We start from the raw sequence: 27,965 nt of genomic DNA on the forward strand, positions 1-27,965 counted from the left end.
ACTCAACCTGCACCTGAAATAAGCCCTTACCTCTCCCAGAGAAAGTTCATCCTTGAAAATGTAATGATTAGTCGCCAGAATCAAGATCCTTGGTGGTCTAAAACTTGAGTTATTGGTAAAATAACAGCAGGTTGGTGGTCATTTTGAAAAACAATGGCTGCCATGGTCACAGGACAAATCTAAATAGTACCACTGTATTTCTCATCTTTTAAAATGTATGATTAGTCGCCAAAATCAAGATCCTAGGTGGTCTAAAACTTGAGTTATTGTAAAATAACAGCAGGTGGCGGCCATTTTGAAAAAAGAAATGGCTGCTATGGTCACAGGACAAATCTAAATATTACCAATGTACCCCACATCCTTGAAAATGTATGATTAGTCACCAGAATCAAGATCCTAGGTGGTGTAGAACTTGAGTTATTGTAAAATAACAGGTGGCGGCCATTTTGAAAAATGGCTGCCATGGTCACAGGGAAAGTCTAAATTGTACCACTGTATCCCTCATCCTTGAAAATGAGGTCTTAGTCACCAGAATCAAGATCCTAGGTGGTGTAGAACTTGAGTTATTGTAAAATAACATCAGGTGGCGGCTCTTTTGTAATATGGCTGCCATGGTCACCACGAGACAAATCTGTGATGGCCCCATAGCCAAAAATGTTCCTTAAGGCATGCTCTAACTGTGTGCCAAATTAGAATACTGCCCATTATTCAAAAACAATAATTTTATTGTTTTAGGAACACTTTTGTCAACTCCGTCAGATACACGTCAACTCCGTCAGACACAAAATCTGACGGAGTTGACGTCTGACGGAGTTGACAAAATGGCATTTGTTTTCATCTTAACCCTCTTTAGTACAATGTAGCCATTTTGTTTTTGCTTAATTTTGTTAGCTAAACCTAACCCCTAAACTAAAATAATAAACATTATTTTGGAATTCTTAACAAAGATCATAAAAATGTGCTGACGGAGTTGACATGTAAAAGCTGTGACCACATTGTTATCAACATTGTTTGTTTAAAATATCAAACAATTGAATGCTTGTCAGACCAGGTACTCCACTGTTGCAACAAATATAAATGGGACTTGGAAAAGGAGTCTTCAGGCTAAATCTGTCGACAATATTTTTTGATTAATTTAAGACTTTAAAAAAACCTGACGGAGTTGACGGAGACGTGGGACGAACATTTGATATGAGATATTTAATAGAAAATATAAATTAAAATTAACTGTGTATATTATTTGCTATGTTGTTGACAATCTACTTTAATTTACTATGTATATTTATGTGATTGTGACAGTATTAGACACTTTTTTGGCAGTTTGAAATTGTGGCCACTAGCTGGGGACAGGCTAAATACAGGCCTTTTTGGGTACAGGGCCTGCTTTTAACTAATTCAGATGGAATATGAAAACAATTATAATGAAATTAAGGGCATAATAATACACAACTGTATTACACTTAACTTTGCAAGTGCTTTTATTTTTATGAATTAATTTATTTTTTACATAAAATAAGGCTCTTATGTGTGGGACATGTTTTTTCCACTTTTGTCCCTCATCTCAAGAATGAGTGACATGCACACAAACAAAGCATAAACATTGTACAACATGACATAAACTTATAAAGGAATCATGAACAAAACACACCTCGCTGGCTGCACTTAACAAAGTGCAACAATCAGTCAACATATAAACCTGAAGAAGGTCACCTATAGGTAGGTAATTTCATATTTTCGTGTGATAATATTGTCACCCACTCTAACCAAGAAGCCATCTGCCTTGCTGAGATTACTATTTAATTGATCCGAATAGAATGGATTCAGTTTTTCCCAGGTGTAGGGATAGTTTGTTATCAGCGAGCGAGGTGCAGAGCAACTGTTGCTGCTGTAAATGCAGTCTCGCTTGAGATCGAGTAAACGGACCATGGAATAATGTTGTGTGGTTTGTCTCATACATGCTTCTTAATTCAACTCAATGCAGAACAAACTTCTCATTCAGAACAAGCATAAGATCCTATTTAACTAAAAAACTAAATCAAAACCAAAAAAGCACACCGGTATAGTATAGATTCAAATTTCCAATATGTTCATAATTACTTGAATACCTGAACCGAACTAGAAATTATAACATAAAATATCCAATAATCCAAACTTAGTGCCTTAGGCTATACCAAGGGATAGTACTAACGTACCAAAACCACTATATTGGTAAGAAAAGGAACATTATAATTAAACAGATTAGAATAAGATCGAAACCAAGACCATTAGAAAATAAAGAGAAGGCACTGGATAATCTCAACTAAAAGCAATTTATACGAGTTAGGTTAAGGTCTAAATAACTTTTCACTTTGTAAAACATGGCATTGAAGGTCACACAATTTGTGACCATTGCTGCATCAACTATAATAATACAAAAATAATATTGGTGCTTAGTGCAGAAAGGTTGGTTCTAACAGTAATTATCCATTTCTATAATGTCCAGAGTTTAATTATTTCTATAAATGCCTGTATCGTATTAGAATTGGGAGGGATGAATAATAGATTAGATAGATAGATATTTCGACAGAGAGTCCAAATGTATTCAGACTCTTTTTGACTGTGAACGGGTTCTTTTAATCATCATTGGATTTGTTGACGTATCCTTCAAAGTAGTCATCAGCGAAGCGCAGCATCTGGTTGACGGCACTGAGGAGCAGGATGTCACTGTTCTGGTCCACCTCTAGGTGATGGCTGTAGTTCTTCACAGGAACCACACAGTTCAGAGGAAGGCCCAGACGCTGGCTGGCCTCCTGGAGCTGCAGCAACACAGCACAACAGATGAACGTTAGCTTGGCTCAGTGGTTCCCAAACCGAGCGTCCCTAAATTATTTTGGGGGGGGACACACACTCAAGCTCAGTGAGGTAGTGTTGGTTTCCTATGGTTTGTCTTTGGTAGAACTCACCTTGGTCCTGATGTAGAGGCTGCGATAAACATTGGTCAGGTCATCTGCCACAGCGGAACAGGCTTCATCCACTTTAGTCAACAGGACCAACTGAGGGATCCCTGGAGAACAGCACCACAACAAACATGTTCAACAGCTGTAAAACATACCCAGACCCCAGGCTGTGCAATTGTGATACTTTTGTTTTGTAAACCAAGGACTTAAATGTTCCACTATTAGATAGTTGATTGCTATTCATGTCTCGTCTCCAAATCATATTGTGTCAATAAGGTAGAAATTGTGCCAATAATGGACATTAATGCTATTTCTATAAGAAATCAAGGCGACAACTCGCATGAAAATATTTCATCACATGTGATGACACTACGCTAACAGTATGTGATAAAATGTAACTGACATGACGTAATGTTGTTCTGTTGATCCTTGACTGACTTCCCTACACCACTCACGCCATGGTTTCTTGCTGAAAATAGCCGATCTACAAGCACACAACACGTGGCATTGAGACTTTCTTCGAGCCACAGCGCCTTACAGTTAAACTTTACTATTGATTTTGGAAGCAAGCTTCGCTGGGAGAGATCTTGACATTGATATGCCTGAATTATACTACATATGGAGTGCCTACAATAGCCGATCTACAAGCTCACAATGTGTTGCTATTTTCGGGGCGTGCAGTGCTGCATAATGTGGGCCTTACAGTGATGCTGCGTTTGACCAACTGACCGGCTAGGTTGACCTTGCTTCGAACGGCGGTCAGTTTGTCCTCCAGCTTGGAGGGCATGATGGAGATCTTGTTGGCGTCGATGGCGTAGACCACGCAGTGGATCCTGTTCTCCAGAACTGGACTCTTCTTGTATTCCTGGTCCTCTGGTTGTAACGCAACTGCAGCGTTGAACTGTGAAGAGCAGGGGAAACAAAAACACATTAATTTCACTCATGACTGACTGAATGATGTTGATTTAATGCAACACAAGTCAATGATGATTGAAATAAGATGATCCTCTTCAACAAAGCAAGAACCACAATTAGTATTTTACTAAAACTCTATAAAAGGGTTTTCAGTTAGAAATGTGAGAAGATTCACCTGATATTTGTCTTTAATGTGACCTCTCAAAATGCTGTTTATGTCGTCCACATTAATCCCCTCCCCCGTGGTCTCCTCCAATCCCATGGTGTCACACACGATGATTGGCAGAGGTTTGCCCTCCCTTCCAGCTTTAACTTCGTAGGTGCGATACTGTGGGATGTACAATGGTCAAAGTTATCAGCTGTTTTTCACTCCAAGTTACAAAAAGCACACAAGCTTCAAAAGCAAAACACAATTGACCCTGCCAGGCAGATGACCAACCAGCCTCCACATACTTCACTACTAAAGGAACTCAACATATCTCAACATATATATAAACAGGACATTTAGAGGAATTCACTGAGGAACCAAAGGAACCAAAACACAAAGGAAAACAGTGACCTTCACCGTTGACTGCATCAACAAACTTCCTCCCTCCCCACTGATCCCAGTGGGACTACCATTTCATTATGCTTGTTAAATTGTATTGCCTGGCATTCATCTGTGCCCTCTTTGTCAACCAAGAACATTAGTTCACACTTGTTATGGTTGTGGGTCAGAGTTACGTAACAGTGGGCAGAGGGTCACCTGGGTGGTGAGGCTGACGCCAGAGCTGCCAGTCATGGCCTGGTTGGTGACACGTCCTTTGAAGACGGACTTGATGGAGTTGACAAGGCTGGACTTCCCCGCTGCAATTGGTCCAATGAGCAGAACCCTGATCTGGGACAGAGAACCGACTCCGGTGGGCTTGTAGTTCTGTACTTCGTTCAGCAGCCATTCCCTATTCCTGTGGAGACCAGAGTCCAACAGATTCAACTTTTCAGCATGTTTCAGATACAGTATAATGTATGAATAGTACAGTATGTGTAGTACTGTATAAACAAAGTCTGGTTAAACGTGTAGCGATCGGCTATCGCACACACACGCACACACACGCACCTATTCATGTCTGCCCTCATGTCATACTCAAAGAGTATGAAGTCCCTGGAACTACATATTTTAAGATGGGGGTCGGCGGCCAAATGCAGATATTTCTGGGGGTCTTTGACACGAAATAGTTATAGCACCACTAAATAGAAGATTTAGAATACATTTGTAGAATCGTCCACAGGTCGAAATGGGTTCAGGACCTCCTCAAAAACTAGGATGCATCTCAAGGCCGTATAAATATCGAACCAATGCAAATAAATAATAACATTGGATCCAGTGGAACACAGGTATTTTTGTTTGTTTTTACATTTCTAGAAGAGTAACGCTTTTTCCACCCGACAGCTACAATAGTTCAGTATTGTGCTGTGTGGTATATGGTATACCTGTAAATAAACTAATCCAGGTCCATACTTACTCAGGAGTCCAGTCCACGTGCCTCCATGGCCTCTCAAGGAGTTTACTGGAGCCTGGCTTCCCACTGGAGCCTGGCTTCTCAAGGAGTTCACTTTCTGCTGAAACATCTAGAAACATCTCCACGGTCAGACTCAGAGCAACATTAAAGACAGTACAAACAACTGAAACATCTTTTAGGCTATGTTTGTCTTTGTATTAATTGAACTCACCTCCTATTTTATAAACTTCACATTCAACCAGCTGCAGGTCGTTGCCATGCATTTCTGCAGCATTGAAATTGTAATAATCTTGACTAGGACTGTTGTACACTACAGCTCGGCCATTAACACAAAAACCTAAATTGTCTCCAAAATAAGGACCATGGCTGGCGTGCATGAACACAGCATAAGCGGGATTGGTGACCGGATATTTGAGAACATTTGCCCTGTTAAAGGTGAAAAGAAAAGCCTGGTCATCGTTTCCAAATTGACCACTTTGATTGAAAGATATACTGGTGTATCCCCCAAAGACGAAGCTAGAGTCATTGTAGCCCACGGACAGAGTGGGCCCCTGGTCGTCACATCTCTGGTGGAACGCTTCTGCAGTGTAACCATGGACTGAAGCCTGGTAGAGGAGCTTCATGGTCACGTTTCCTAGCTGGGAGCACAGCGCACTCTGCTGGGCCTTGGTCAGCCTGGGATCCATGGTGGAAGAATGGTCAAGTAGGTCTGGATTCTCTGATTGAACACAAAACGATAGCCATTGCAGTTAAATAACACTTATTTTTGAACAACACCAATACAAAGGCTGAGAAAGGGATTTGTTTTGCACAAACCGTCTTTGTATTGGTGAGTAAAGGTAAAACATTCTTTACATTTTCACTACAGAGGAGGGGCTGGTCTGTGTTTCATGCGAGGCAGGAGAGAGAACGGTCCCATATAGCCTTAATGCAACGGCAGTAAAGTGCATTAGGCTTTGGACCAGAGCTATATAAAAATAATATAATTTAAATATAAAAAAGGCATCTATCTGCCACTTGAATTAAGGTGACTTGACTTCAATTGACATCAAAATGGGCCTGTCAGCTCAAACCCACAATGCAATATCTTCTTTGTTTTCAAGAGTGTTGCGCACAAACCTCAGTATAGCATTACAAAGTTATATACTAAAAAAAACCTTCTATTATAGGCTATGTAACATCAGCGCCACTATTCCAAAAGGTACAATTTTTTTAAACTATTTTCAGCAATGGGATAACAATTTGTTTAGTGGGTAGATATCGTTTAGCTGGGCATTTTGAAGGTAGCTTAAAGTTTAAAAAAGTGTGTGCGCCCCTGCAGTATAAACCATCAATTAAAACATCCAAATGTTTTTACCGACACTAATTCAATCTGACTGCCATGCAATTAAATGTGCCCCTGGCACTGGAAAACAACATCAATTTAGTTTTTGTAACATATCAGCAAAAGTTTCAAATAGCTAGCGCCCCTCCTGTCCCCCTCCGGTCCCACACAATTACGTCTGTCCCTCAAATGAACAGTTTGGATCTGATTCTGGTCACCCCAAAAGGGCATCGAGGACTTACCTGTTGTCGTTCTGTAGCTGATGTCTAGTAGCTCTGCAGTGAAGGGTGACAGGTTTGAACTGCATGGCCAAAATGGTGTCTCTTTATAGGCGGAGGTTGAAACAGAACCTGTAATTCTCAGTTGCGATTCTGGTTGGTTTACATTACTGGTCAGGTCAGTGGTCACTGACTGGTCCGGCTGCATTCAGGTGTTAAAATACCAACATAAGTGAATAAGTGAACCAAAGCCATGGAAGACATTTTTTTTAAATGTCGACGTCAGGCCTAAATGGGTTAATATAGATTAGAGTATATGATGATCCTTCCACAGGAGCTTTTTGATATTTATTTATCACATGTTATTTTCACCTATAGGTGAATTGGACGACACATTTTAAGAAATTGTTATCACCATGAAACTTCCCCAGTTTTCTGAAATTGTACATTTAAATATGCAAATCAGATTTAATTGCATAACTTTCCAGAATCAAAATCGAAATGTTTGATAAATAGCCAGAGGCAACCTTCTTATTTAATGTTGTTTACATGTTAGACCCCACTGTCCCACACAAGTGATACTTCTGCCCCTCAAATGAACACTTTGGATCTAGTCACACACACACACACACACACACACACACACACACACACACACACACACACACACACACACACACACACACACACACACACACACACACACACACACACACACACACCACACACACACCACACACACACACACACACACACACACACACACACACACACACACACACACACGCACACGCACACACACACACTCTGCATGTTCTGAAAAGGGTTGATGGACATAAGCTACAGTATGGAATCTCTATGGATTGAAGACAGAATATAGTGTATTCAGATTGGAATACAGACGTATTCTGAATGAATAATAAATAATGCAGGATATTTGAATGATTGCAAATAACATCATACAATGTTTGACTCTATTTTTTTTTTTAAATTTCACTATTGTGGTGTCGTATGTGTGTCTAATAGATCTAGAGAGAACACAAAGTAAGTTTCTGACTGGCATATTGGCTTTCAAGAAGAAGACAGGCTACACCTGTCAACATTGCTGAGAAGCATATAGGGAGACACTGACTGATATTTATTTTCTCATTACTTTGACTCTAGCGCCATCTCCTGATATCAAAAGATAATAGCTACAGCTTCAGTCATCTCACTGACAACTGAGTCTTCTTGTGCCCACAACCCACATGCTTCAGTTCAGCCATCACCCAAAAACATATTTTCTACAATACATAGCAAAAAATTTTCTTTCAAAAAGAATGTCAAGATATACCTAGCCAATTTGCCAAGTACATAACTGTGATTTGTAAATCTGTTCTTTTGATTTATGATGTGAATTTGTACTTTGTATCTGTGTTCTTTGTAAAAAAAAATATATATATATATTATTTTTTTCTGTTTTTATTTTAAATTGTATTTTTAGTTGTACATTTGTATTGTATTTGTTTTATTCAGGACTCCAGGAAGACTAGAGGCTCAGTCATGTGTCTCTAATGGGGATCCTTCAATAAACATAAACATAAACCAACACAACACACCTGTGCCAAACTATCCTACCAGTCCACCAAGATTGAATATGAAACAATTTAACAACAGTAACCACACAGTGGGTAATACTGCGTATAAGAAGTGTCCATACACAGATCAATAAACATAACTTGATAATAGAGCTACGTAAAAGAGTGTGCTCATTATAATATAGCACTTACAGTCTTTAAGTGACAGATTAAAGTGCATACTGTGCCTTAAAGGACAACTTTAGTTATTTATTTTTACAATCGCTGGTCACTGGTTTAAACAACATTAGGAGAAAAGCCCAAATAAGCACAAGAAAAGCAACCACAACTACCAATATTTACAAGCAACTTTATAGAAAAAGAAGCCTAAAGTCGCTTATAATAAATAGACTTGGCAACACTGCTGAGCAGGGCAGAGATCGCTCTTGTGTCAAATCAAACGTTGCTCTTTGCATTTAAGAGGTGGTCAGACCCAGGAGTAATCGGGATGCGTGGAGTGTTTTTAGGTCATGGGGCTTAATAGCAAATTACTGGCTTCCTGTCAAGTTCCGTATCAATTATAAACTCCTCCTTCTCACCTAGCAATGTCAAAAAGCCCTGGCTCCACAGTACCTCTCAGGCCTCCTCCATAAACCTCCTGTGACACGGAACCTGCGTTGGACCTCCTCTCTGTCCCCAAGATTGATTTTAAAATTATTTTACTTGTCTATAAAGCTCTCAATGGTCTCGCACCTTCCTACCTACATGACTGCCTGCCTAAATATGTCCCAAATCGCCCCCTAAGGTCTTCCACTGCTGGCCTGCTCGCTTTGCCAAAAAAAATGGCAACTAAAAAATACGGGGAAGCAGCTTTTTGCTTCTACGGGCCGTCGGCATGGAACAAGCTCCCACTGTACCAACAGAACCTGTATTCTCAGTTGCGATTCTGGTTGGTTTACATTACTGGTCACTCAGTGGTCACTGACTGGTCAGGCTGCATTCAGGTGTTAAAATACCAACATAAGTCAGAAGTCCATGAGCCAGAGCTCCAAATGTGGGCCATGATGACCTAATCAGAGTTCCCAGGAGATTTCGCCCAACAATGATTACCCTAATGAGTAGGCAAAGCCATAGAAGACTTTTTTTTTAATTTCAACGTCAGGCCGCAACACACACACACACACACACACACACACACACACACACACACACAGGTTCTGCATGTTCTGAAAAGGGTTGATGGACAAAGTGCATTAGGCTTTGGACCAGAGCTATATAGAAATAATATAATTTAAATATAAAAAAGGCATCTGCCACTTGAATTAAGGTGACTTGACTTCAATTGACATCAAAATGGGCCTGTCAGCTCAAACCCACAATGCAATATCTTCTTTGTTTTCAAGAGTGTTGCGCACAAACCTCAGTAGAATTACAAAGTTATATACTAAAAAAACAACCAATTCCATTTTCACCCTTCTATTATAGGCTATGTAACATCAGCGCCACTATTCCAAAAGGTACAATTTTTAAAAACTATTTTCAGCAATGGGATAACAATTTGTTTAGTGGGTAGATATCGTTTAGCTAGGCATTTTGAAGGTAGCTTAAAGTAAAAAAAAAAGTGTGCACGCCCCTGCAATAAATCATCAATTAAAACATCCAGATGTTTTTACTGGCACTAATTCAATCTGACTGCCATGCAATTAAATGTGCCCCTGGCACTGGAAAACAACATTAATTTAGTTTTTGTAACATATCAGCAAAAGTTTCAAATAGCTAGCGCCCCTCCTGTCCCCTCCGGTCCCACACAATTACGTCTGTCCCTCAAATGAACAGTTTGGATCTGATTCTGGTCACCCTAGAAGGGCATCGAGGGCTTGAAAAAACAGCCAGGCCACTAGGAGGCAGGCCACCGGGAATAGTCCCGGACGGTCCTCCCGACGGCCAAACCGGGCCTGCTTGATAATAGAGCCTTAAAGGACAACTTTCGTTTTTTTTTCAACCAAGGTTCATGTTTTACCATCGCTGGTCACTGGTTTAAACAACATTAGGAGAAAAGTCCAAATAAGCACCGAAGGCGGGGTTGGCGAAAGGGCCTTTCTGTGTGGAGTTTGCATGTTCTCCCCGTGTCCCCTAGGGTAGGTAGGTACCCTCACAAAAAACATGCAGTAATCCTGGTCTCTAAACTGCCTCCCCCTGGCCAGCCGGGGCGCCTGATGGAGGGGAAAGGAACTGGTTGGAATAACGTGTTCCTTCCACGTGCTACGTCCAACCAGGGAAACTCCCCCCTGTCAGGTGTAAAGGAGCAACTTGGACAGTGGACACTCAAGCATGAAGGAAGCATGAGTTAAGTCCGTTGCTCTCCCCAGGTTGGCGGAGGGTGTGTAGAGCCCAGGATCACATTAGATGATTGACACAGGGGTGAAAAATGGGTTACAAAATCGTGGGATAAAAAATATATTTAAAAAAACAAATAAGCACTTTAGAAACAAGAAAAGCAAACCACAACTACCAATATTTACAAGCAACTTTACAGAAAAAGAAGCCCAGAGTCGCTTATAATAAACAGACATGGCAACACTGCTGAGCAGGGCAGAGATCGCTCTTGGTCAAATAAATCAAACATTGCTCTTTGCATTGAAGAGGTGGTCAGACCCAGGTGTAATCGGTATGCGCAGAGTGTTTTTAGGTCAAGGGGCTTAATAGCAAATTCCGCAAAGCGAATATAATTAACATATGGATACTCCCCCAATGCTAAAATATGCAGGAACGTGGTATGCCATTATGTGTGTGTTCAGCAAAAATCTATAATAGCCTATAGCCTACCGACCGCATGGGTTTCGGACGTTCAAAATCCCAGCCACAGTGTGGCTTTCCCACAGTAGGCTACCTTCACATTCAATAGATCCTATGATCTTCTGTTGCAAGATGTAATTTATTGGGGTCTAGTAGGACTATAGTAAATAATAAAAATAAATCGCTATATTATATTATATTATGTAAAAAAAAAAAAGATACATAATTAGCACCATGCTCAAATGCCCCCTGTCAAAAACAGCTAAAAAACAACTAACCAAAACAAGCCCGGAGTGGAACTCCAAATCAGGCCAGGAGTTATACGCCCTGGCAGGCCACACCGTGTGCGTGCCGAAATTTTGGGGGCCCTTGGGCTTGGGGGACATTTTGGGGGCCTTTACAGCAATTTCACAATGTACTAAATAAGTGTTGGAACAACCTTAAAGAGCATGCGTGTTTCTGTTCATGGAGTTAAGCTGTGGAACAGCTTGTCTGAGCCCATAAAGCAAAGCAACAACCTAAAACAATTTAAAAAGAGGCTCAAACAGGAATTATTGCATAGATATTGTAATGATCAACTCTATTCTACGTATTGGACCCTCGTCTGGTTCTGGTGTGTGACGACCCGGTTGGCATTTCCATGGTTCGGCGGCGGACAGACAGGCCGGCCCGGGAGAAGATTAACATGACACGAGACTTGGTCACATCAAAACGTTCACAAGGTTTATTACACTTACAGCAGCATATATAGCTTGGATACTTCATGTCCTAATGACGTCACAGACTAGACATCACAATCACTGCCTGCCAGCAGCGGCCTTCAGCGTGCTCTAACACAGCTCCACAGTATGTTACCATTCAGGCAGGCAGTACACCATACATATGAGTACATTGCACGTACAAGTACCAAGTATCAGTAGACAGCATGTTGTATATCACAACAGATATAACCTGGAATGAGTGGGGAGCTGAGCTATTTTTATGCCATGTAGTGTTGGACTAAAGTATAACACTGTAGCTGTGTCTGTTTTTGTCTTTTTGTCCCTCTTTGTTTTGTTGTTTCTCGTTGTTTTGTTTTTCTCGTTGTCTGTTTGTTTTTTTTTGTTTGCTTAATTTTCTACTCTTCTTTAAATGGCATCTGTTTGTTTTGTTTATAAGTTGATTGTTATGCATTTTTGTTGTTTGTTATGTTTCCGGTGATAAGATGGCCACCAACGTAATCAAAAAAGTCAATCAAAGAACAAGATTCCTCTACAGGATCTCCTCACTGGTCGACAAAAACACCTTGAAGACCTTAACAGGAGCCCTTGTACAAGGTTTCTTTGACTATGCATCCACCTCCTGGTACCACAGCACCTCAAAGGCCCTTAAAACAAGGCTCCAGACCTCCCAAAACAAACTGGTCAGGCTCCTACTTGGCCTCACCCCCCGAACCCACCTCACCCCTGCCCACTTTGACAGGCTGGGATGGCTTAGGGTCGACGACAGAGTACAGCATCTTGCAATGGGTCTGGTCCACAAGATTAGATACACCACCAAGATACCCATGTACCTGTCTAAATACTTCCTTAATGTAAACGAAGTCCACACCCACAACACCAGAGGGAGTGCAACAAACCATGTACAACCCAGATTCGGCACAAACAAGGGACTAAATTCTTTTCGCTCCTATGCGACCAAAATGTGGAACGCCCTACCAACAGTCATTAAGACATGTGAATCCCTTGGCTCCTTCAAAACTGCTCTCAAAGGGCACCTACGGATGGCTGCAATTCGAAACTGGCCTCTGTAAAAGCTGAATTTGTATCTGGATTGTACTATGTTTTTGTATGGACGTGGTGTTGGGTGCCTGCACATATGCACACATGGCATCAACGCATGGTGTTGTGTGCAGGCGCCCTACACTCTGTCTTTGTACTATGGATTGTACTATGTTTTTGTATGGACGTGGTGTTGGGTGCCTGCACATATGCACACATGGCATCAACGCATGGTGTTGTGTGCAGGCGCCCTACACTCTGTCTTTCGTTTTCTTTTCTTTTATCCCCCTGTTCCCCTCACTGTATATATACTTTTTTTCCCTTTTCGCTTCCTATATGATGAATTCCTGTTCTGTTCTTTAACTACATAGAAGTGTCTATTTGTTTGTCTCTAAATGTTTTGATGAATTGAACAATGTGGACCCTGTTGTAAACAAGTGTAAGGCTTAATTGGGTCGTCCACTCACAGTTAACAGTCTTTGTATTGAGTTTGTGCTTGAAATGTACTGTAATTCTGCAAACTGTTAATAAAGATTTCAATCAATCAATCAATCAATGCATATCTTCAACAGTATTTTGGAATACATTGAGATAAGGATAGGCACTAATAAGCTTTAAGCTTCTGCCTATGCCTTTTCGATCATGTTTTTTGTGTAATGCCTATCTGAAAGATCGAAATAAACTATTCATTCATTCATACTACAAAAGAAAACAGTCAGACAAAGGTGGGGGTTATGAAATCAGGGATCTGTGAGAGTGAGGATGTTCTGAACGCATACACTCAACCAACCATGAACACACATACGGGCTAAGTAATCACCAAAGCAATTGTTATTCCATTATAGATTGACACTCACACAACAACACTGTATTAAACACAACAACCATGACGATTGACAACGATCAAGTCCTCCATTCCAGTACTTTTCTGTTCTCTAATCTCTACCGTCACCATGTGTCCCGTTGTTCTCTAATCTCTACCGTCACCATGTGTCCCGTTGTCCTATATTGTATTTTACGCGATTAAACAACATAATTGTATTATTTTGTCAGCAAATCAATTAGATGTCACAGCAACTTCAACCTGTGTGATCTTATCTCAGTAACAATAGATATCGAAAAAGTAAACTTAATTTAGACAGATAACAGACAGACTATCCTACATGAAGAGGGGGTCTCAAACTTTTTCAGGCTGCCCTGCAACCCACCTGTGGAGGTATTTTTGGCCAGACCCACCAAATATTTTGTGCTATAAAATTAGCAATACATTCTGAGTCACCACCAGGCCTGGAATTTCATCCTTTTTGGGGCAAGGCCACTTAATGGCCTTTAGTGTGGTCAACTTTTTGAGGGCACAAGGCCGAGTGCCATGTTAAAACAATGATTTTAAGTCCCCGGTCATAATTATTTTAGCTTAAAGGTTAAGGCTTTTTTTTCAAGGCGAACATTGGTTCTGAACAGTGCTTCTTAAATAAATATTCACAGCTTTAAATAACAAAATATACGTAGCTAGTAGCTATAGCTACTGTTCGCCTAGGACCCTGTCACGCCTAGGCTAATTCATTTAATGTGGGGGTTCTTGAAATGTAAATGGCAGAGAATCACTGGATTAAACTGTGAGTTAATTCACAGAAACTACAATGACAGTAACTTTTGAATAAGGGCTTGGTTTAGAAAAGCCTATAGTTTGTGCTAAACTAATATATTGAATAACGTGGCATTGAGAGGTTATTGACAGATGAGATAATTTCTCCATTGTGGTGTGGGGCTGCAGGACTGAGGACTCAACGTGCAGCTTCAGATCAGTTTTTTTTGTTCTTACCTGGAGTGTGTGCTGTGCAGGGGAACAATTGTTTAATTATATCCATGGTATTTTTCTGTCGCTATCCATAATGCGACGCCAAAAGTACATTTATGTTTGTTGGCGGTAGAATGGGGTATAGAACATCTCTCCTCCTCCTCGTATATGGACTATGAACAGCCACGCTGTTTCGCGTTTAGACAAAAATAAATCAGCTAAACCATGTCCGACCAGCGACCAACGTTAATGCATGTGACGTAGGACCGCCACACTGTCGCAACGGTAGAAAACATTATTTTGTTTTGGGTGATATGTAGCCCTGAAACATGACTGCCATGATGATTATCAGAGTCATGAATCATGGCTAGGTGATATGTTGCAGTTTGGCCGGATAGCTTAGTAGCTACACTAGTAGTAGTAGGCACTAGGCAGCGTGTGGGCTAAATGCTCTCTGTTTACTCTGTCTGTGTGTGTGTGTGTGTGTGTGTGTGTGCGTGTGTGTGTGTGTGTGTGCGTGCGTGTGCGTGTGCGTGCGCGTGCGTGTGTCATGCGCTGCACTGTGCTGCAGCAACACTGCCTGAATTGAAATTGACTGTGGCTGGCCTGGCCTGATCTTTAGGAGAGATTTATTTTTTGCTGCGCAGCGCTGGTTGTGGCTGGCTGGCCTGTCCTGATGCAATTAAAAAAAATACAAAATACAAAGAAATATATATGCTATTGTGGAAGTGAGAGTCTTTTATAGGCTACTACAGTGTCTTACCCGAAGGAGACCACTGAATTGAGGCCAGGGTTGGACTGGATGTGAGAAGTCCTTAAAAATGTTGAAACCTTTCTGCTTGATGTGTATGTGGTATTATGTGACCGGTGTCAAAAACAGGATTCTCCTTTCTTATTTTTTTTGCATTAATACCCTGTATTATATATCCGTTCAGTGACTTATTCTTATTCTCTGTTGGCAGAGCTGCCATTACAGCACAGAAGGAATCTAGACAGCCTATGGGAGCATATAGTCAGATATAAGTCGAATAAATAAGACACATGTATAGGCAGCATCACATCATCCTCGTCAGCTTCATGTTGACACACAACAGATCTGACGAGGGGCGTTTATTTAGCCAATTTATTTTGTATTAATTGTGGAAGGGAGAAACTGGCCTTTGCCTTATGTGATTTCAGATCCATGATGTATTGAAGTGGACGTATTGTTCTGATTCAACGTATTGATGCTGGATTGCATGGAGGCTCTCTCTCTCTAGTCACAAACTGAACTATCTGACCCAACGCACTTTGCACACTTTTCTACTGACCACTTTTAAGGATTTATTATTTGTTTGTAATAGCTGATCGAACGACCATGCATTGTCTTGTGGTTTCCATCCACTCTCTCTCTCTCTCTCTGTGTCTGCGTGCTTGTGTCTGGTTGCAAAAGGGGTGAATTGTCCCTTTAAGACCATACTAGTTCACAAAGCAAGTTTCTTACTGGCATACTGGCTTTCAAGGCCTCTCAACATTGCCGAGTAGGGACATATTTAACACTTTAACAATAAAAGCTAGCTTTTTTAAACTATAATTTCATTTGGCTCATTACTTTGACTGCAGCGCCATCTGCTGATATCAAAAGGTAACAGCTTCAGTCATCTCACTGACAACTGACAGACTTGCTTAAGCCATCAGCTGTATGTGCCAAAGTCACCACCACCACCGTGGTGAGAAATAAAATGCCCCCACCTCACCTGGACTCTTTCAGTTTGCAAATCCCAACATTCAAGGTTAAATAACATGTTGCCAAAAAAGAAGTAGGCTACGGTATGTAGCCAATGATTTGGAATTTGTTTTGCTGTGCTCAGAGATGACGAGAATAACCACAGTGTGTATAATAAGTGTCCACAGATAATAAACATAACTTGAATAGGTCTACACAAGTATCCACATTACAATATCCCATGCTACTATGCCCTTAAGTGACAGATTGAAGTTCATGTGCTGCCTTAAAGGACCACTTCACCACTTTTCAACCTATCTTCATATAACAGGTCCTCACTAATAATCATGATAAAATGGTATGGTTTCTTTCTACTCAGTCTGTGTCTCATAGGAGGGCTGTGGGCAGTTTAGAAACAGTCTTCCAGTGACATCATCATTAGGCAGATTTGTTTTTAAACAATATTCTTTTTACAATAATGTTTATAATGTTAATAATAATGTTCCTTTAGAAGGAGACCAATGAATCAATAGAGGGTTGGCTGGATGGGAGAGTCCTTTAGAAGGAGACCACTGAATAGAGGGTTGGCTGGATGGGAGAGTCCTTTAGAAGGAGACCACTGAATAGAGGGTTGGCTGGATGGGAGAGTCCTTTAGAAGGAGACCACTGAATAGAGGGTTGGCTGGATGGGAGAGTCCTTTAGAAGGAGACCACTGAATAGAGGGTTGGCTGGATGGGAGAGTCCTTTAGAAGGAGACCACTGAATAGAGGGTTGGCTGGATGGGAGAGTCCTTTAGGAAGGAGACCACTGAATAGAGGGTTGGCTGGATGGGAGAGTCCTTTAGAAGGAGACCACTGAATAGAGGGTTGGCTGGATGGGAGAGTCCTTTAGGAAGGAGACCACTGAATAGAGGGTTGGCTGGATGGGAGAGTCATTTAGAAGGAGACCACTGAATAGAGAATTGGCTGGATGGGAGAGTCATTTAGAAGGAGACCACTGAATAGAGGGTTGGCTGGATGGGAGAGTCCTTTAGGAAGGAGACCACTGAATAGAGGGTTGGCTGGATGGGAGAGTCCTTTAGAAGGAGACCACTGAAGAGAGGGTTGGCTGGATGGGAGAGTCCTTTAGGAAGGAGACCACTGAATAGAGGGTTGGCTGGATGGGAGAGTCCTTTAGGAAGGAGACCACTGAATAGAGGGTTGGCTGGATGGGAGAGTCCTTTAGAAGGAGACCACTGAATAGAGGGTTGGCTGGATGGGAGAGTCCTTTAGAAGGAGACCACTGAAGAGAGGGTTGGCTGGATGGGAGAGTCCTTTAGGAAGGAGACCACTGAATAGAGGGTTGGCTGGATGGGAGAGTCCTTTAGAAGGAGACCACTGAATAGAGGGTTGGCTGGATGGGAGAGTCCTTTAGGAAGGAGACCACTGAATAGAGGGTTGGCTGGATGGGAGAGTCCTTTAGAAGGAGACCACTGAATAGAGGGTTGGCTGGATGGGAGAGTCCTTTAGGAAGGAGACCACTGAATAGAGGGTTGGCTGGATGGGAGAGTCCTTTAGAAGGAGACCACTGAATAGAGGGTTGGCTGGATGGGAGAGTCCTTTAGAAGGAGACCACTGAATAGAGGGTTGGCTGGATGGGAGAGTCCTTTAGGAAGGAGACCACTGAATAGAGGGTTGGCTGGATGGGAGAGTCCTTTAGAAGGAGACCACTGAATAGAGGGTTGGCTGGATGGGAGAGTCCTTTAGGAAGGAGACCACTGAATAGAGGGTTGGCTGGATGGGAGAGTCCTTTAGAAGGAGACCACTGAATAGAGGGTTGGCTGGATGGGAGAGTCCTTTAGGAAGGAGACCACTGAATAGAGGGTTGGCTGGATGGGAGAGTCCTTTAGAAGGAGACCACTGAATAGAGGGTTGGCTGGATGGGAGAGTCCTTTAGAAGGAGACCACTGAATAGAGGGTTGGCTGGATGGGAGAGTCCTTTAGGAAGGAGACCACTGAATAGAGGGTTGGCTGGATGGGAGAGTCCTTTAGAAGGAGACCACTGAATAGAGGGTTGGCTGGATGGGAGAGTCCTTTAGAAGGAGACCACTGAATAGAGGGTTGGCTGGATGGGAGAGTCCTTTAGAAGGAGACCACTGAATAGAGGGTTGGCTGGATGGGAGAGTCCTTTAGAAGGAGACCACTGAATAGAGGGTTGGCTGGATGGGAGTGTCCTTTAGAAGGAGACCACTGAATAGAGGGTTGGCTGGATGGGAGAGTCCTTTAGAAGGAGACCACTGAATAGAGGGTTGGCTGGATGGGAGAGTCCTTTAGGAAGGAGACCACTGAATAGAGGGTTGGCTGGATGGGAGAGTCCTTTAGAAGGAGACCACTGAATAGAGGGTTGGCTGGATGGGAGAGTCCTTTAGAAGGAGACCACTGAATAGAGGGTTGGCTGGATGGGAGAGTCCTTTAGGAAGGAGACCACTGAATAGAGGGTTGGCTGGATGGGAGAGTCCTTTAGAAGGAGACCACTGAATAGAGGGTTGGCTGGATGGGAGAGTCCTTTAGGAAGGAGACCACTGAATAGAGGGTTGGCTGGATGGGAGAGTCCTTTAGAAGGAGACCACTGAATAGAGGGTTGGCTGGATGGGAGAGTCCTTTAGGAAGGAGACCACTGAATAGAGGGTTGGCTGGATGGGAGAGTCCTTTAGAAGGAGACTACTGAATAGAGGGTTGGCTGGATGGGAGAGTCCTTTAGAAGGAGACCACTGAATAGAGGGTTGGCTGGATGGGAGAGTCCTTTAGAAGGAGACCACTGAATAGAGGGTTGGCTGGATGGGAGAGTCCTTTAGGAAGGAGACCACTGAATAGAGGGTTGGCTGGATGGGAGAGTCCTTTAGAAGGAGACCACTGAATAGAGGGTTGGCTGGATGGGAGAGTCCTTTAGGAAGGAGACCACTGAATAGAGGGTTGGCTGGATGGGAGAGTCCTTTAGAAGGAGACCACTGAATAGAGGGTTGGCTGGATGGGAGAGTCCTTTAGAAGGAGACCACTGAATAGAGGGTTGGCTGGATGGGAGAGTCATTTAGAAGGAGACCACTGAATAGAGGGTTGGCTGGATGGGAGAGTCATTTAGAAGGAGACCACTGAATAGAGGGTTGGCTGGATGGGAGAGTCCTTTAGAAGGAGACCACTGAATAGAGGGTTGGCTGGATGGGAGAGTCATTTAGAAGGAGACCACTGAATAGAGGGTTGGCTGGATGGGAGAGTCATTTAGAAGGAGACCACTGAATAGAGGGTTGGCTGGATGGGAGAGTCCTTTAGGAAGGAGACCACTGAATAGAGGGTTGGCTGGATGGGAGAGTCCTTTAGGAAGGAGACCACTGAATAGAGGGTTGGCTGGATGGGAGAGTCCTTTAGGAAGGAGACCACTGAATAGAGGGTTGGCTGGATGGGAGAGTCCTTTAGGAAGGAGACCACTGAAGAGGGTTGGCTGGATGGGAGCTGAAAGGAAATATTGAAACCTTTCTGCTTGATGTGGATGTGGTATAATCTGACGATGCAATCTCCTCTGCCCTCCATTTAGGTTCTGACGGCGTTGCAAACTCAGATCAACCATGGAATAATGTTGCGTGGTTTGTCTCATGCATGCTTCTAAATTCAACTCAATGCAGAACAAACTTCTCATTCAGAACAAGCATAAGATCCTGTTTAACAGTAGCCAAGAAAGCTTTGGTACATTTTTATGAAGAAAAAAACCGAAATCAAAACCAAAAAAGCATGGCATTGAAGGTCAAACAATTTGTGACCATTGCTGCATCAACTATAATAATAATAAAAAAAGAATATGGGTGCTTAGTGCAGAAAGGTTGGTTCCTATATGAGCTGCGTTCTAACAGTAACATTATTAATTTCTATAATGTCCAGAGTTTAATCATTACTATAAATGCATGTATCGTATTAGAATTGGGAGGGATGATTAATAGATTAGATATAGATATTTCGACAGAGTCCAAATGTATTCAGACTCTTTTTGACTGTGAACGGGTTCTTTTAATCATCATTGGATCTGTTGATGTATTGTTCAAAGTAGTCATCAGCGAAGCGCAGCATCTGGTTGACGGCGCTGAGGAGCAGGATGTCACTGTTCTGGTCCACCTCTATGTGATGGCTGTAGTTCTTCACAGGAACCACACAGTTCAGAGGAAGGCCCAGACGCTGGCTGGCCTCCTGGAGCTGCAGCAACACAGCACAACAGATGAACGTTAGCTTGGCTCAGTGGTTCCCAAACCGAGCGCCCCTACATTTATTTTGGGGGAGGGACACACTCAAGCTCAGTGAGGTAGTGTTGGTTTCCTATGGTTTGTCTTTGGTAGAACTCACCTTGGTCCTGATGTAGAGGCTGCGATAAACATTGGTCAGGTCATCTGCCACAGCGTAATCGGCTTCATCCACTTTAGTCAACAGGACCAACTGAGGGATCCCTGGAGAACAGCACCACAACAAACATGTTTAACAGCTGTAAAACATACCCAGACCCCAGGCTGTGCAATTGTGATACTTTTGTTTTGTAAACCAAGGACTTAAATGTTCCACTATTAGATAGTTGATTGCTATTCATGTCTCGTCTCCAAATCATATTGTGTCAATAAGGTAGAAATTGTGCCAATAATGGACATTAATGCTATTTCTATAAGAAATCGCGTCGACAACTCGCATGAAAATATTTCATCACATGTGATGACACTACGCTAACAGTATGTGATAAAATGTAACTGACATGATGTAATGTTGTTCTGTTGATCCTTGACTGACTTCCCTACACCACTTACGCCATGGTTTCTTGCTGAAAACAGCCGATCTACAAGCACACAATGTGTTGCTATTTTCAGGGCGTGCAGTGCTGCATAATGTGGGCCTTACAGTGATGCTGCGTTTGACCAACTGACCGGCTAGGTTGACCTTGCTTCGAATGGCGGTCAGTTTGTCCTCCAGCTGGGGGGTCATGATGGAGATCTTGCTGGCGTTGATGACGTAGACCACGCAGTGGATCCTGTTCTCCAGACCTGGACTCTTCTTGTAGTCCGGGTCCTCTGGTTGTAACGGAACTGCAGTGTTGAACTGTGAAGAGTATAGGGGAAACAAAAACACATTCATTTCACTCATGACTGACTGAATAATGTTGATTTAATGCAACACAAGTCAATGATGATTGAAATAAGATGATCCTCTTCAACAAAGCAATAACCACAATTTGTATTTTACTAAAACTCTATAAAAGGGTTTTCAGTTAGAAATGTGAGAAGATTCACCCGATATTTGTCTTTAATGTGACCTCTCAAAATGCTGTTTATGTCGTCCACACAAATCCCATCCCCCGTGGTCTCCTCCAATCCCATGGTGTCACACAAGATGATTGGCAGAGGTTTGCCCTCCCTTCCAGCTTTAACTTCGTAGGTGCGATACTGTGGGATGTACAATGGTCAAAGTTATCAGCTGTTTTTCACTCCAAGTTACAAAAAGCACACAAGCTTCAAAAGCAAAACACAATTGACCCTGCCAGGCAGATGACCAACCAGCCTCCACATACTTCACTACTAAAGGAACATATCTCAACATATATATAAACAGGACATTTAGAGGAATTCACTGAGGAACCAAAGGAACCAAAACACAAAGGAAAACAGTGACCTTCACCGTTGCATCAACAAACTTCCTCCCTCCCCACACTGATCCCAGTGGGACTACCATTTAATTATGCTTGTTAAATTGTATTGCCTGGCATTTATCTGTGCCCTCTTTGTCAACCAAGAACATTAGTTCACACTTGTTATGGTTGTGGGTCAGAGTTACGTAACAGTGGGCAGAGGGTCACCTGGCTGGTGAGGTTCATGCCAGAGCTGCCAGCCACGGCCTGGTTGGTGACACGTCCTTTGAAGACGGACTTGATGGAGTTGACAAGGCTGGACTTCCCCTCTCCAGTTGGTCCAATGAGCAGAACCCTGATCTGGGACAGAGAACCGACTCCGGTGGGCTTGTAGTTCTGTACTTCGTTCAGCAGCCATTCCCTATTCCTGTGGAGACCAGAGTCCAACAGATTCAACTTTTCAGCATGTTTCAGATACAGTATAATGTATGAGTAGTACAGTATGTGTAGTACTGTATAAACAAAGTCTGGTTAAACGTGTAGCGATCGGCTATCGCACACACACGCACCCACTCGCACCTATTCATGTCTGCCCAGTACACTCAAAGAGTATGAAGTCCCTGGAACTACATATTTTAAGATGGGGGTCGGCGGCCAAATGCAGATATTTCTGGGGGTCTTTGACACGAAATAGTTATAGCACCACTAAATAGAAGATTTAGAATAAATTTGTAGAATCGTCCACAGGTCGAAATGGGTTCAGGACCTACTCAAAAACTAGGATGCATCTCAAGGCCGTATAAATTTATCGAACCAATGAAAATAAATAATAACATTGGATCCAGTGGAACACAGGTATTTTTACATTTCTAGAAGAGTAACGCTTTTTCCACCCGACAGCTACAATAGTTCAGTATTGTGTTGTGTGGTATATGGTATACCTGTAAATAAACTAATCCAGGTCCATACTTACTCAGGAGTCCAGTCCACGTGCCTCCATGGCTTCTCAAGGAGTTTACTGGAGCCTGGCTTCTCAAGGAGTTCACTTTCTGCTGAAACATCTAGAAACATCTCCACGGTCAGACTCAGAGCAACATTAAAGACAGTACAAACAACTGAAACATCTTGTAGGCTATGTTTGTCTTTGTATTAATTGAACTCACCTCCTATTTTATAAACTTCACATTCAACCAGCTGCAGGTCGTTGCCATGCATTTCTGCAGCATTGAAATTGTAATAATCTTGACTAGGACTGTTGTACACTACAGCTCGGCCATTAACACAAAAACCTAAATTGTCTCCAAAATAAGGACCATGGCTGGCGTGCATGAACACAGCATAAGCGGGATTGGTGACCGGATATTTGAGAACATTTGCCCTTTTAAAGGTGAAAAGAAAAGCCTGGTCATCGTTTCCAAATTGACCACTTTGATTGAAAGATATACTGGTGTATCCCCCAAAGACGAAGCTAGAGTCATTGTAGCCCACGGACAGAGTGGGCCCCTGGTCGTCACATCTCTGGTGGAACGCTTCTGCAGTGTAACCATGGACTGAAGCCTGGTAGAGGAGCTTCATGGTCACGTTTCCTAGCTGGGAGCACAGCGCACTCTGCTGGGCCTTGGTCAGCCTGGGATCCATGGTGGAAGAATGGTCAAGTAGGTCTGGATTCTCTGATTGAACACAAAACGATAGCCATTGCAGTTAAATAACACTTATTTTTGAACAACACCAATACAAAGGCTGAGAAAGGGATTTGTTTTGCACAAGCCGTCTTTGTATTGGCGAGTAAAGGTAAAACATTCTTTACATTTTCACTACAGAGGAGGGGCTGGTCTGTGTTTCATGCGAGGCAGGAGAGAGAACGGTCCCATATAGCCTTAATGCAACGGCAGTAAAGTGCATTAGGCTTTGGACCAGAGCTATATAAAAATAATATAATTTAAATATAAAAAAGGCATCTATCTGCCACTTAAATTAAGGTGACTTGACTTCAATTGACATCAAAATGGGCCTGTCAGCTCAAACCCACAATGCAATATCTTCTTTGTTTTCAAGAGTGTTGCGCACAAACCTCAGTATAGAATTACAAAGTTATATACTAAAAAAAACCTTCTATTATAGGCTATGTAACATCAGCGCCACTATTCCAAAAGGTACAATTTTTTTAAACTATTTTCAGCAATGGGATAACAATTTGTTTAGTGGGTAGATATCGTTTAGCTGGGCATTTTGAAGGTAGCTTAAAGTAAAAAAGTGTGTGCGCCCCTGCTATTAAACCATCAATTAAAACATCCAAATGTTTTTACTGACACTAATTCAATCTGACTGCCATGCAATTAAATGTGCCCCTGGCACTGGAAAAACAACATCAATTTAGTTTTTGTAACATATCAGCAAAAGTTTCAAATAGCTAGCGCCCCTCCTGTCCCCCCCCGGGCCCACACAATTACGTCTGTCCGTCAAATGAACAGTTTGGATCTGATTCTGGTCACCCCAAAAGGGCATCGAGGGCTTACCTGTTGTTGTTCTGTAGCTGCTGTCTATGAAGTCTAGTAGCTCTGCAGTGAAGGGTGACAGGTTTGAACTGCATGGCCAAAATGGTGTCTCTTTATAGGCGGAGGTTGAAACAGAACCTGTAATTCTCAGTTGCGATTCTGGTTGGTTTACATTACTGGTCAGGTCAGTGGTCACTGACTGGTCCGGCTGCATTCAGGTGTTAAAATACCAACATAAGTGAATAAGTGAACCAAAGCCATGGAAGACATTTTTTTTTAAATGTCGATGTCAGGCCTAAATGGGTTAATATAGATTAGAGTATATGATGATCCTTCCACAGGAGCTTTTTGATGTTTACTTATTTATCACATGTTATTTTCACCTATAGGTGAATTGGACGACACATTTTAAGAAATTGTTATCACCATGAAACTTCCCCAGTTTTCTGAAATTGTACATTTAAATATGCAAATTAGGCATTAAGGAAAACATGCCAGTTTTAAATGCATAACTTTCCAGAATCAAAATGTTTGATAAATAGCCAGAGGCAACCTTCTTATTTAATGTTGTTTACATGTTAGACCCCACTGTCCCACACAAGTGATACTTCTGCCCCTCAAATGAACACTTTGGATCTAGTCACCCACCCACACACACACACACACACACACACACACACACACACACACACACACACACACACACACACACACACACACACACACACACACACACACACACACACACACACACACACACACACACACACACACACACACACACACACACACACACACACACACACACACACACACACACACACACACACACACACACACACACACACACACACACACACACACACACACACACACACACACACACACACACACACACACACACTCTGCATGTTCTGAAAAGGGTTGATGGACATAAGCTACAGTATGGAATCTCTATGGATTGAAGACAGAATATAGTGTATTCAGATTGGAATACAGACGTATTCTGAATGAATAATAAATAATGCAGGATATTTGAATGATTGCAAATGAAAGGAAAATAATAACATCATACAATGTTTGACTCTATTTTTTTTTTAAAAATTCACTATTGTGGTGTGGTATGTGTGTCTAATAGATCTAGAGAGAACACAAAGTAAGTTTCTGACTGGCATATTGGCTTTCAAGAAGAAGACAGGCTACACCTGTCAACATTGCTGAGAAGCATATAGGGAGACACTGACTGATATTTATTTTCTCATTACTTTGACTCTAGCGCCATCTCCTGATATCAAAAGATAATAGCTACAGCTTCAGTCATCTCACTGACAACTGAGTCTTCTTGTGCCCACATGCTTCAGTTCAGCCATCACCAACACAACACACCTGTGCCAAACAATCCTACCAGTCCACCAAGATTGAATATGAATATTAACAACAGTAACCACACAGTGGGTAATACTGCATATAAGAAGTGTCCATACACAGATCAATAAACATAACTTGATAATAGAGCTACGTAAAAGAGTGTGCTCATTACAATATAGCACTTACAGCCCTTAAGTGACAGATTAAAGTGCATACTGTGCATTAAAGGACAACTTTAGTTTTTATTTTTTTACAATCGCTGGTCACTGGTTTAAACAACATTAGGAGAAAAGCCCAAATAAGCACAAGAAAAGCAACCACAACTACCAATATTTACAAGCAACTTTACAGAAAAAGAAGCCCAAAGTCGCTTATAATAAATAGACTTGGCAACACTGCTGAGCAGGGCAGAGATCGCTCTTGTGTCAAATCAAACGTTGCTCTTTGCATTTAAGAGGTGGTCAGACCCAGGAGTAATCGGTATGCGTAGAGTGTTTTTAGGTCATGTCATGCAAATTACTGGCTTCCTGTCAAGTTCCGTATCAATTATAAACTCCTCCTTCTCACCTAGCAATGTCAAAAAGCCCTGGCTCCACAGTACCTCTCAGGCCTCCTCCATAAACCTCCTGTGACACGGAACCTGCGTTCCACAAACATGGACCTCCTCTCTGTCCCCAAGACAGTCAAGCGAACATTCGGGGACAGAGCGTTCAGTGTGGCAGCCCTCACCCTGTGGAACTCTCTCCCAATAGAGATTGGCCATGCTCCAACACTGGACTCTTTTAAGGCTGCCCTGAAAATACACTTATTCTCTCAGGCTTATGGCATATAGTTTTTGATTGTTGATGGTACATTTTGTAAAGCGTCCTTGGGTTCATGAAAGTGCAATTACAGAACATGTTTCAACTGACTAAATAAAATCACATGTGCCTTTGGTAAAGCACTTGGTTTGTTAGCTGCCATTTGCATAGCTTGAAACCAGGGTAACTGGACGCGACTGCAAAACATTGACAAGTCACCCGTCACTGGGTCATGTAGTGCACTGTTACGTTCTTAGTTTATACATGATTCATGATAACTACTTTTTATATTTGTGATGTATGCCAAGCTTTTGTTTTTGCTTAAATGTAAGTCGCTCTGGATCAAATGCCTAAATTGTAAATTGCACCTTCTCTAGTCGAAAATACAAAAAAGAATGTAATCTTATTTATGAACTGCATGTGCAGGGACTATATGCAGTACCTTCAACACTTGAAACCCCCAACATAGAAGATAACAGCAGATAACAGTTGATACTGGTTTTGGAATGCAGAATCACTCTGATCAGCAAAAGAATGAAACAAAATCAATGCATTGTACGTTGCACACAAACTGGAGGTAGTTAAAACAAGAAAAATCAAGAAGTCTTGAAAAGTGCTGGCTGGAGTCTCGATTGCTGCCGTCCAAGGCTTGAGACATTCATGCATTCCAAAAACCAGTTTCAACTGTGCTGATGGATGCTTTAAGAGCTTTTCAAAGTCTTCAAAATTCTTGAAGTGCCCTGGAAGACGGAGGGTCAGTTTGCATGTTTTGCATTTTTTTTGCAAACTGAAAGTATTCAAAGACATGACATGACAATCTAGTTGTCACAGATATTACATTTTAAATTAAGACAGTTCGATTAATCTCAGGATGAACAAATTAAGGGAGTATAGGGCAGGGTGGGGCGGCAGTGGCTCAGGGGTAGAGTGGCCAGATCAGGGGGGCAAGTCAGACAGATATTTTGTGAAGCCACTAAAGGAAATCGGGACATCCTGAAAGTTCATATAATGGCTGTCATTGGGCCCAAAAAACCCCCATATCCCCATAGAGGTCCATGTATTTGGGCCCAACTTCACCTAGACTGTATTACCTTAATAAACATGGTCATGAATACTTTCTGCTTCCAGTCACTATAAAAGTCTCATTTCTCATGTCATAATATTCT

General features: G+C 42.1%; 3 protein-coding genes across 3 annotated transcripts; all 3 read right to left on the reverse strand.

Annotated features, from left to right (window-relative positions):
• Positions 1-2,359: 2,359 nt before the first annotated feature.
• On the reverse strand, positions 2,360-5,469 carry LOC308327067 (interferon-induced protein 44-like; the record flags this gene model as incomplete). Its single annotated transcript, XM_080780206.1, has 6 exons — positions 2,360-2,795; positions 2,943-3,043; positions 3,666-3,837; positions 4,027-4,179; positions 4,597-4,824; positions 5,371-5,469. The coding sequence occupies 6 exons, from the start codon at positions 5,467-5,469 to the stop codon at positions 2,613-2,615; spliced, it is 936 nt and encodes a 311-aa protein (XP_080636332.1). The 3' UTR covers positions 2,360-2,612.
• Positions 5,470-5,547: 78 nt separating this feature from the next.
• On the reverse strand, positions 5,548-6,062 carry LOC308327068 (MTOR-associated protein MEAK7-like; the record flags this gene model as incomplete). The annotated part of the gene is made up of 1 exon (XM_080780207.1): positions 5,548-6,062. Exon 1 carries the CDS (start codon positions 6,034-6,036, stop codon positions 5,548-5,550), a length of 489 nt encoding a protein of 162 aa, XP_080636333.1. The 5' UTR covers positions 6,037-6,062.
• Positions 6,063-20,514: 14,452 nt separating this feature from the next.
• Positions 20,515-23,800, reverse strand: LOC308327069 (interferon-induced protein 44-like). Its single transcript, XM_080780208.1, has 7 exons — positions 23,300-23,800; positions 23,110-23,197; positions 22,365-22,563; positions 21,802-21,954; positions 21,439-21,610; positions 20,873-20,973; positions 20,515-20,725 (listed from the first exon to the last, which is right to left on the reverse strand). The coding sequence occupies exons 1-7, from the start codon at positions 23,772-23,774 to the stop codon at positions 20,543-20,545; spliced, it is 1,371 nt and encodes a 456-aa protein (XP_080636334.1). The 5' UTR covers positions 23,775-23,800; the 3' UTR covers positions 20,515-20,542.
• Positions 23,801-27,965: the final 4,165 nt, after the last annotated feature.

Source organism: Protomyctophum bolini (assembly GCF_963924005.1).
Source record: "Protomyctophum bolini genome assembly, chromosome: 13".
Lineage (NCBI taxonomy): Eukaryota > Metazoa > Chordata > Actinopteri > Myctophiformes > Myctophidae > Protomyctophum > Protomyctophum bolini.

Bases quoted from the DNA above. Each gene is read 5' to 3' on its own strand.
- LOC308327069 (XM_080780208.1), bottom strand. From the start codon at position 23,774: ATGGATCCCAGGCTGACCAAGGCCCAGCAGAGTGCGCTGTGCTCCCAG. The intron at 22,564-23,109 runs GTAAGTATGGAC...TGGTCTCCACAG, and splicing joins CACGTGGACTGGACTCCTGA to GAATAGGGAATGGCTGCTGA. The intron at 21,611-21,801 runs GTGAATCTTCTC...TACTCTTCACAG, and splicing joins ACATTAAAGACAAATATCGG to TTCAACACTGCAGTTCCGTT.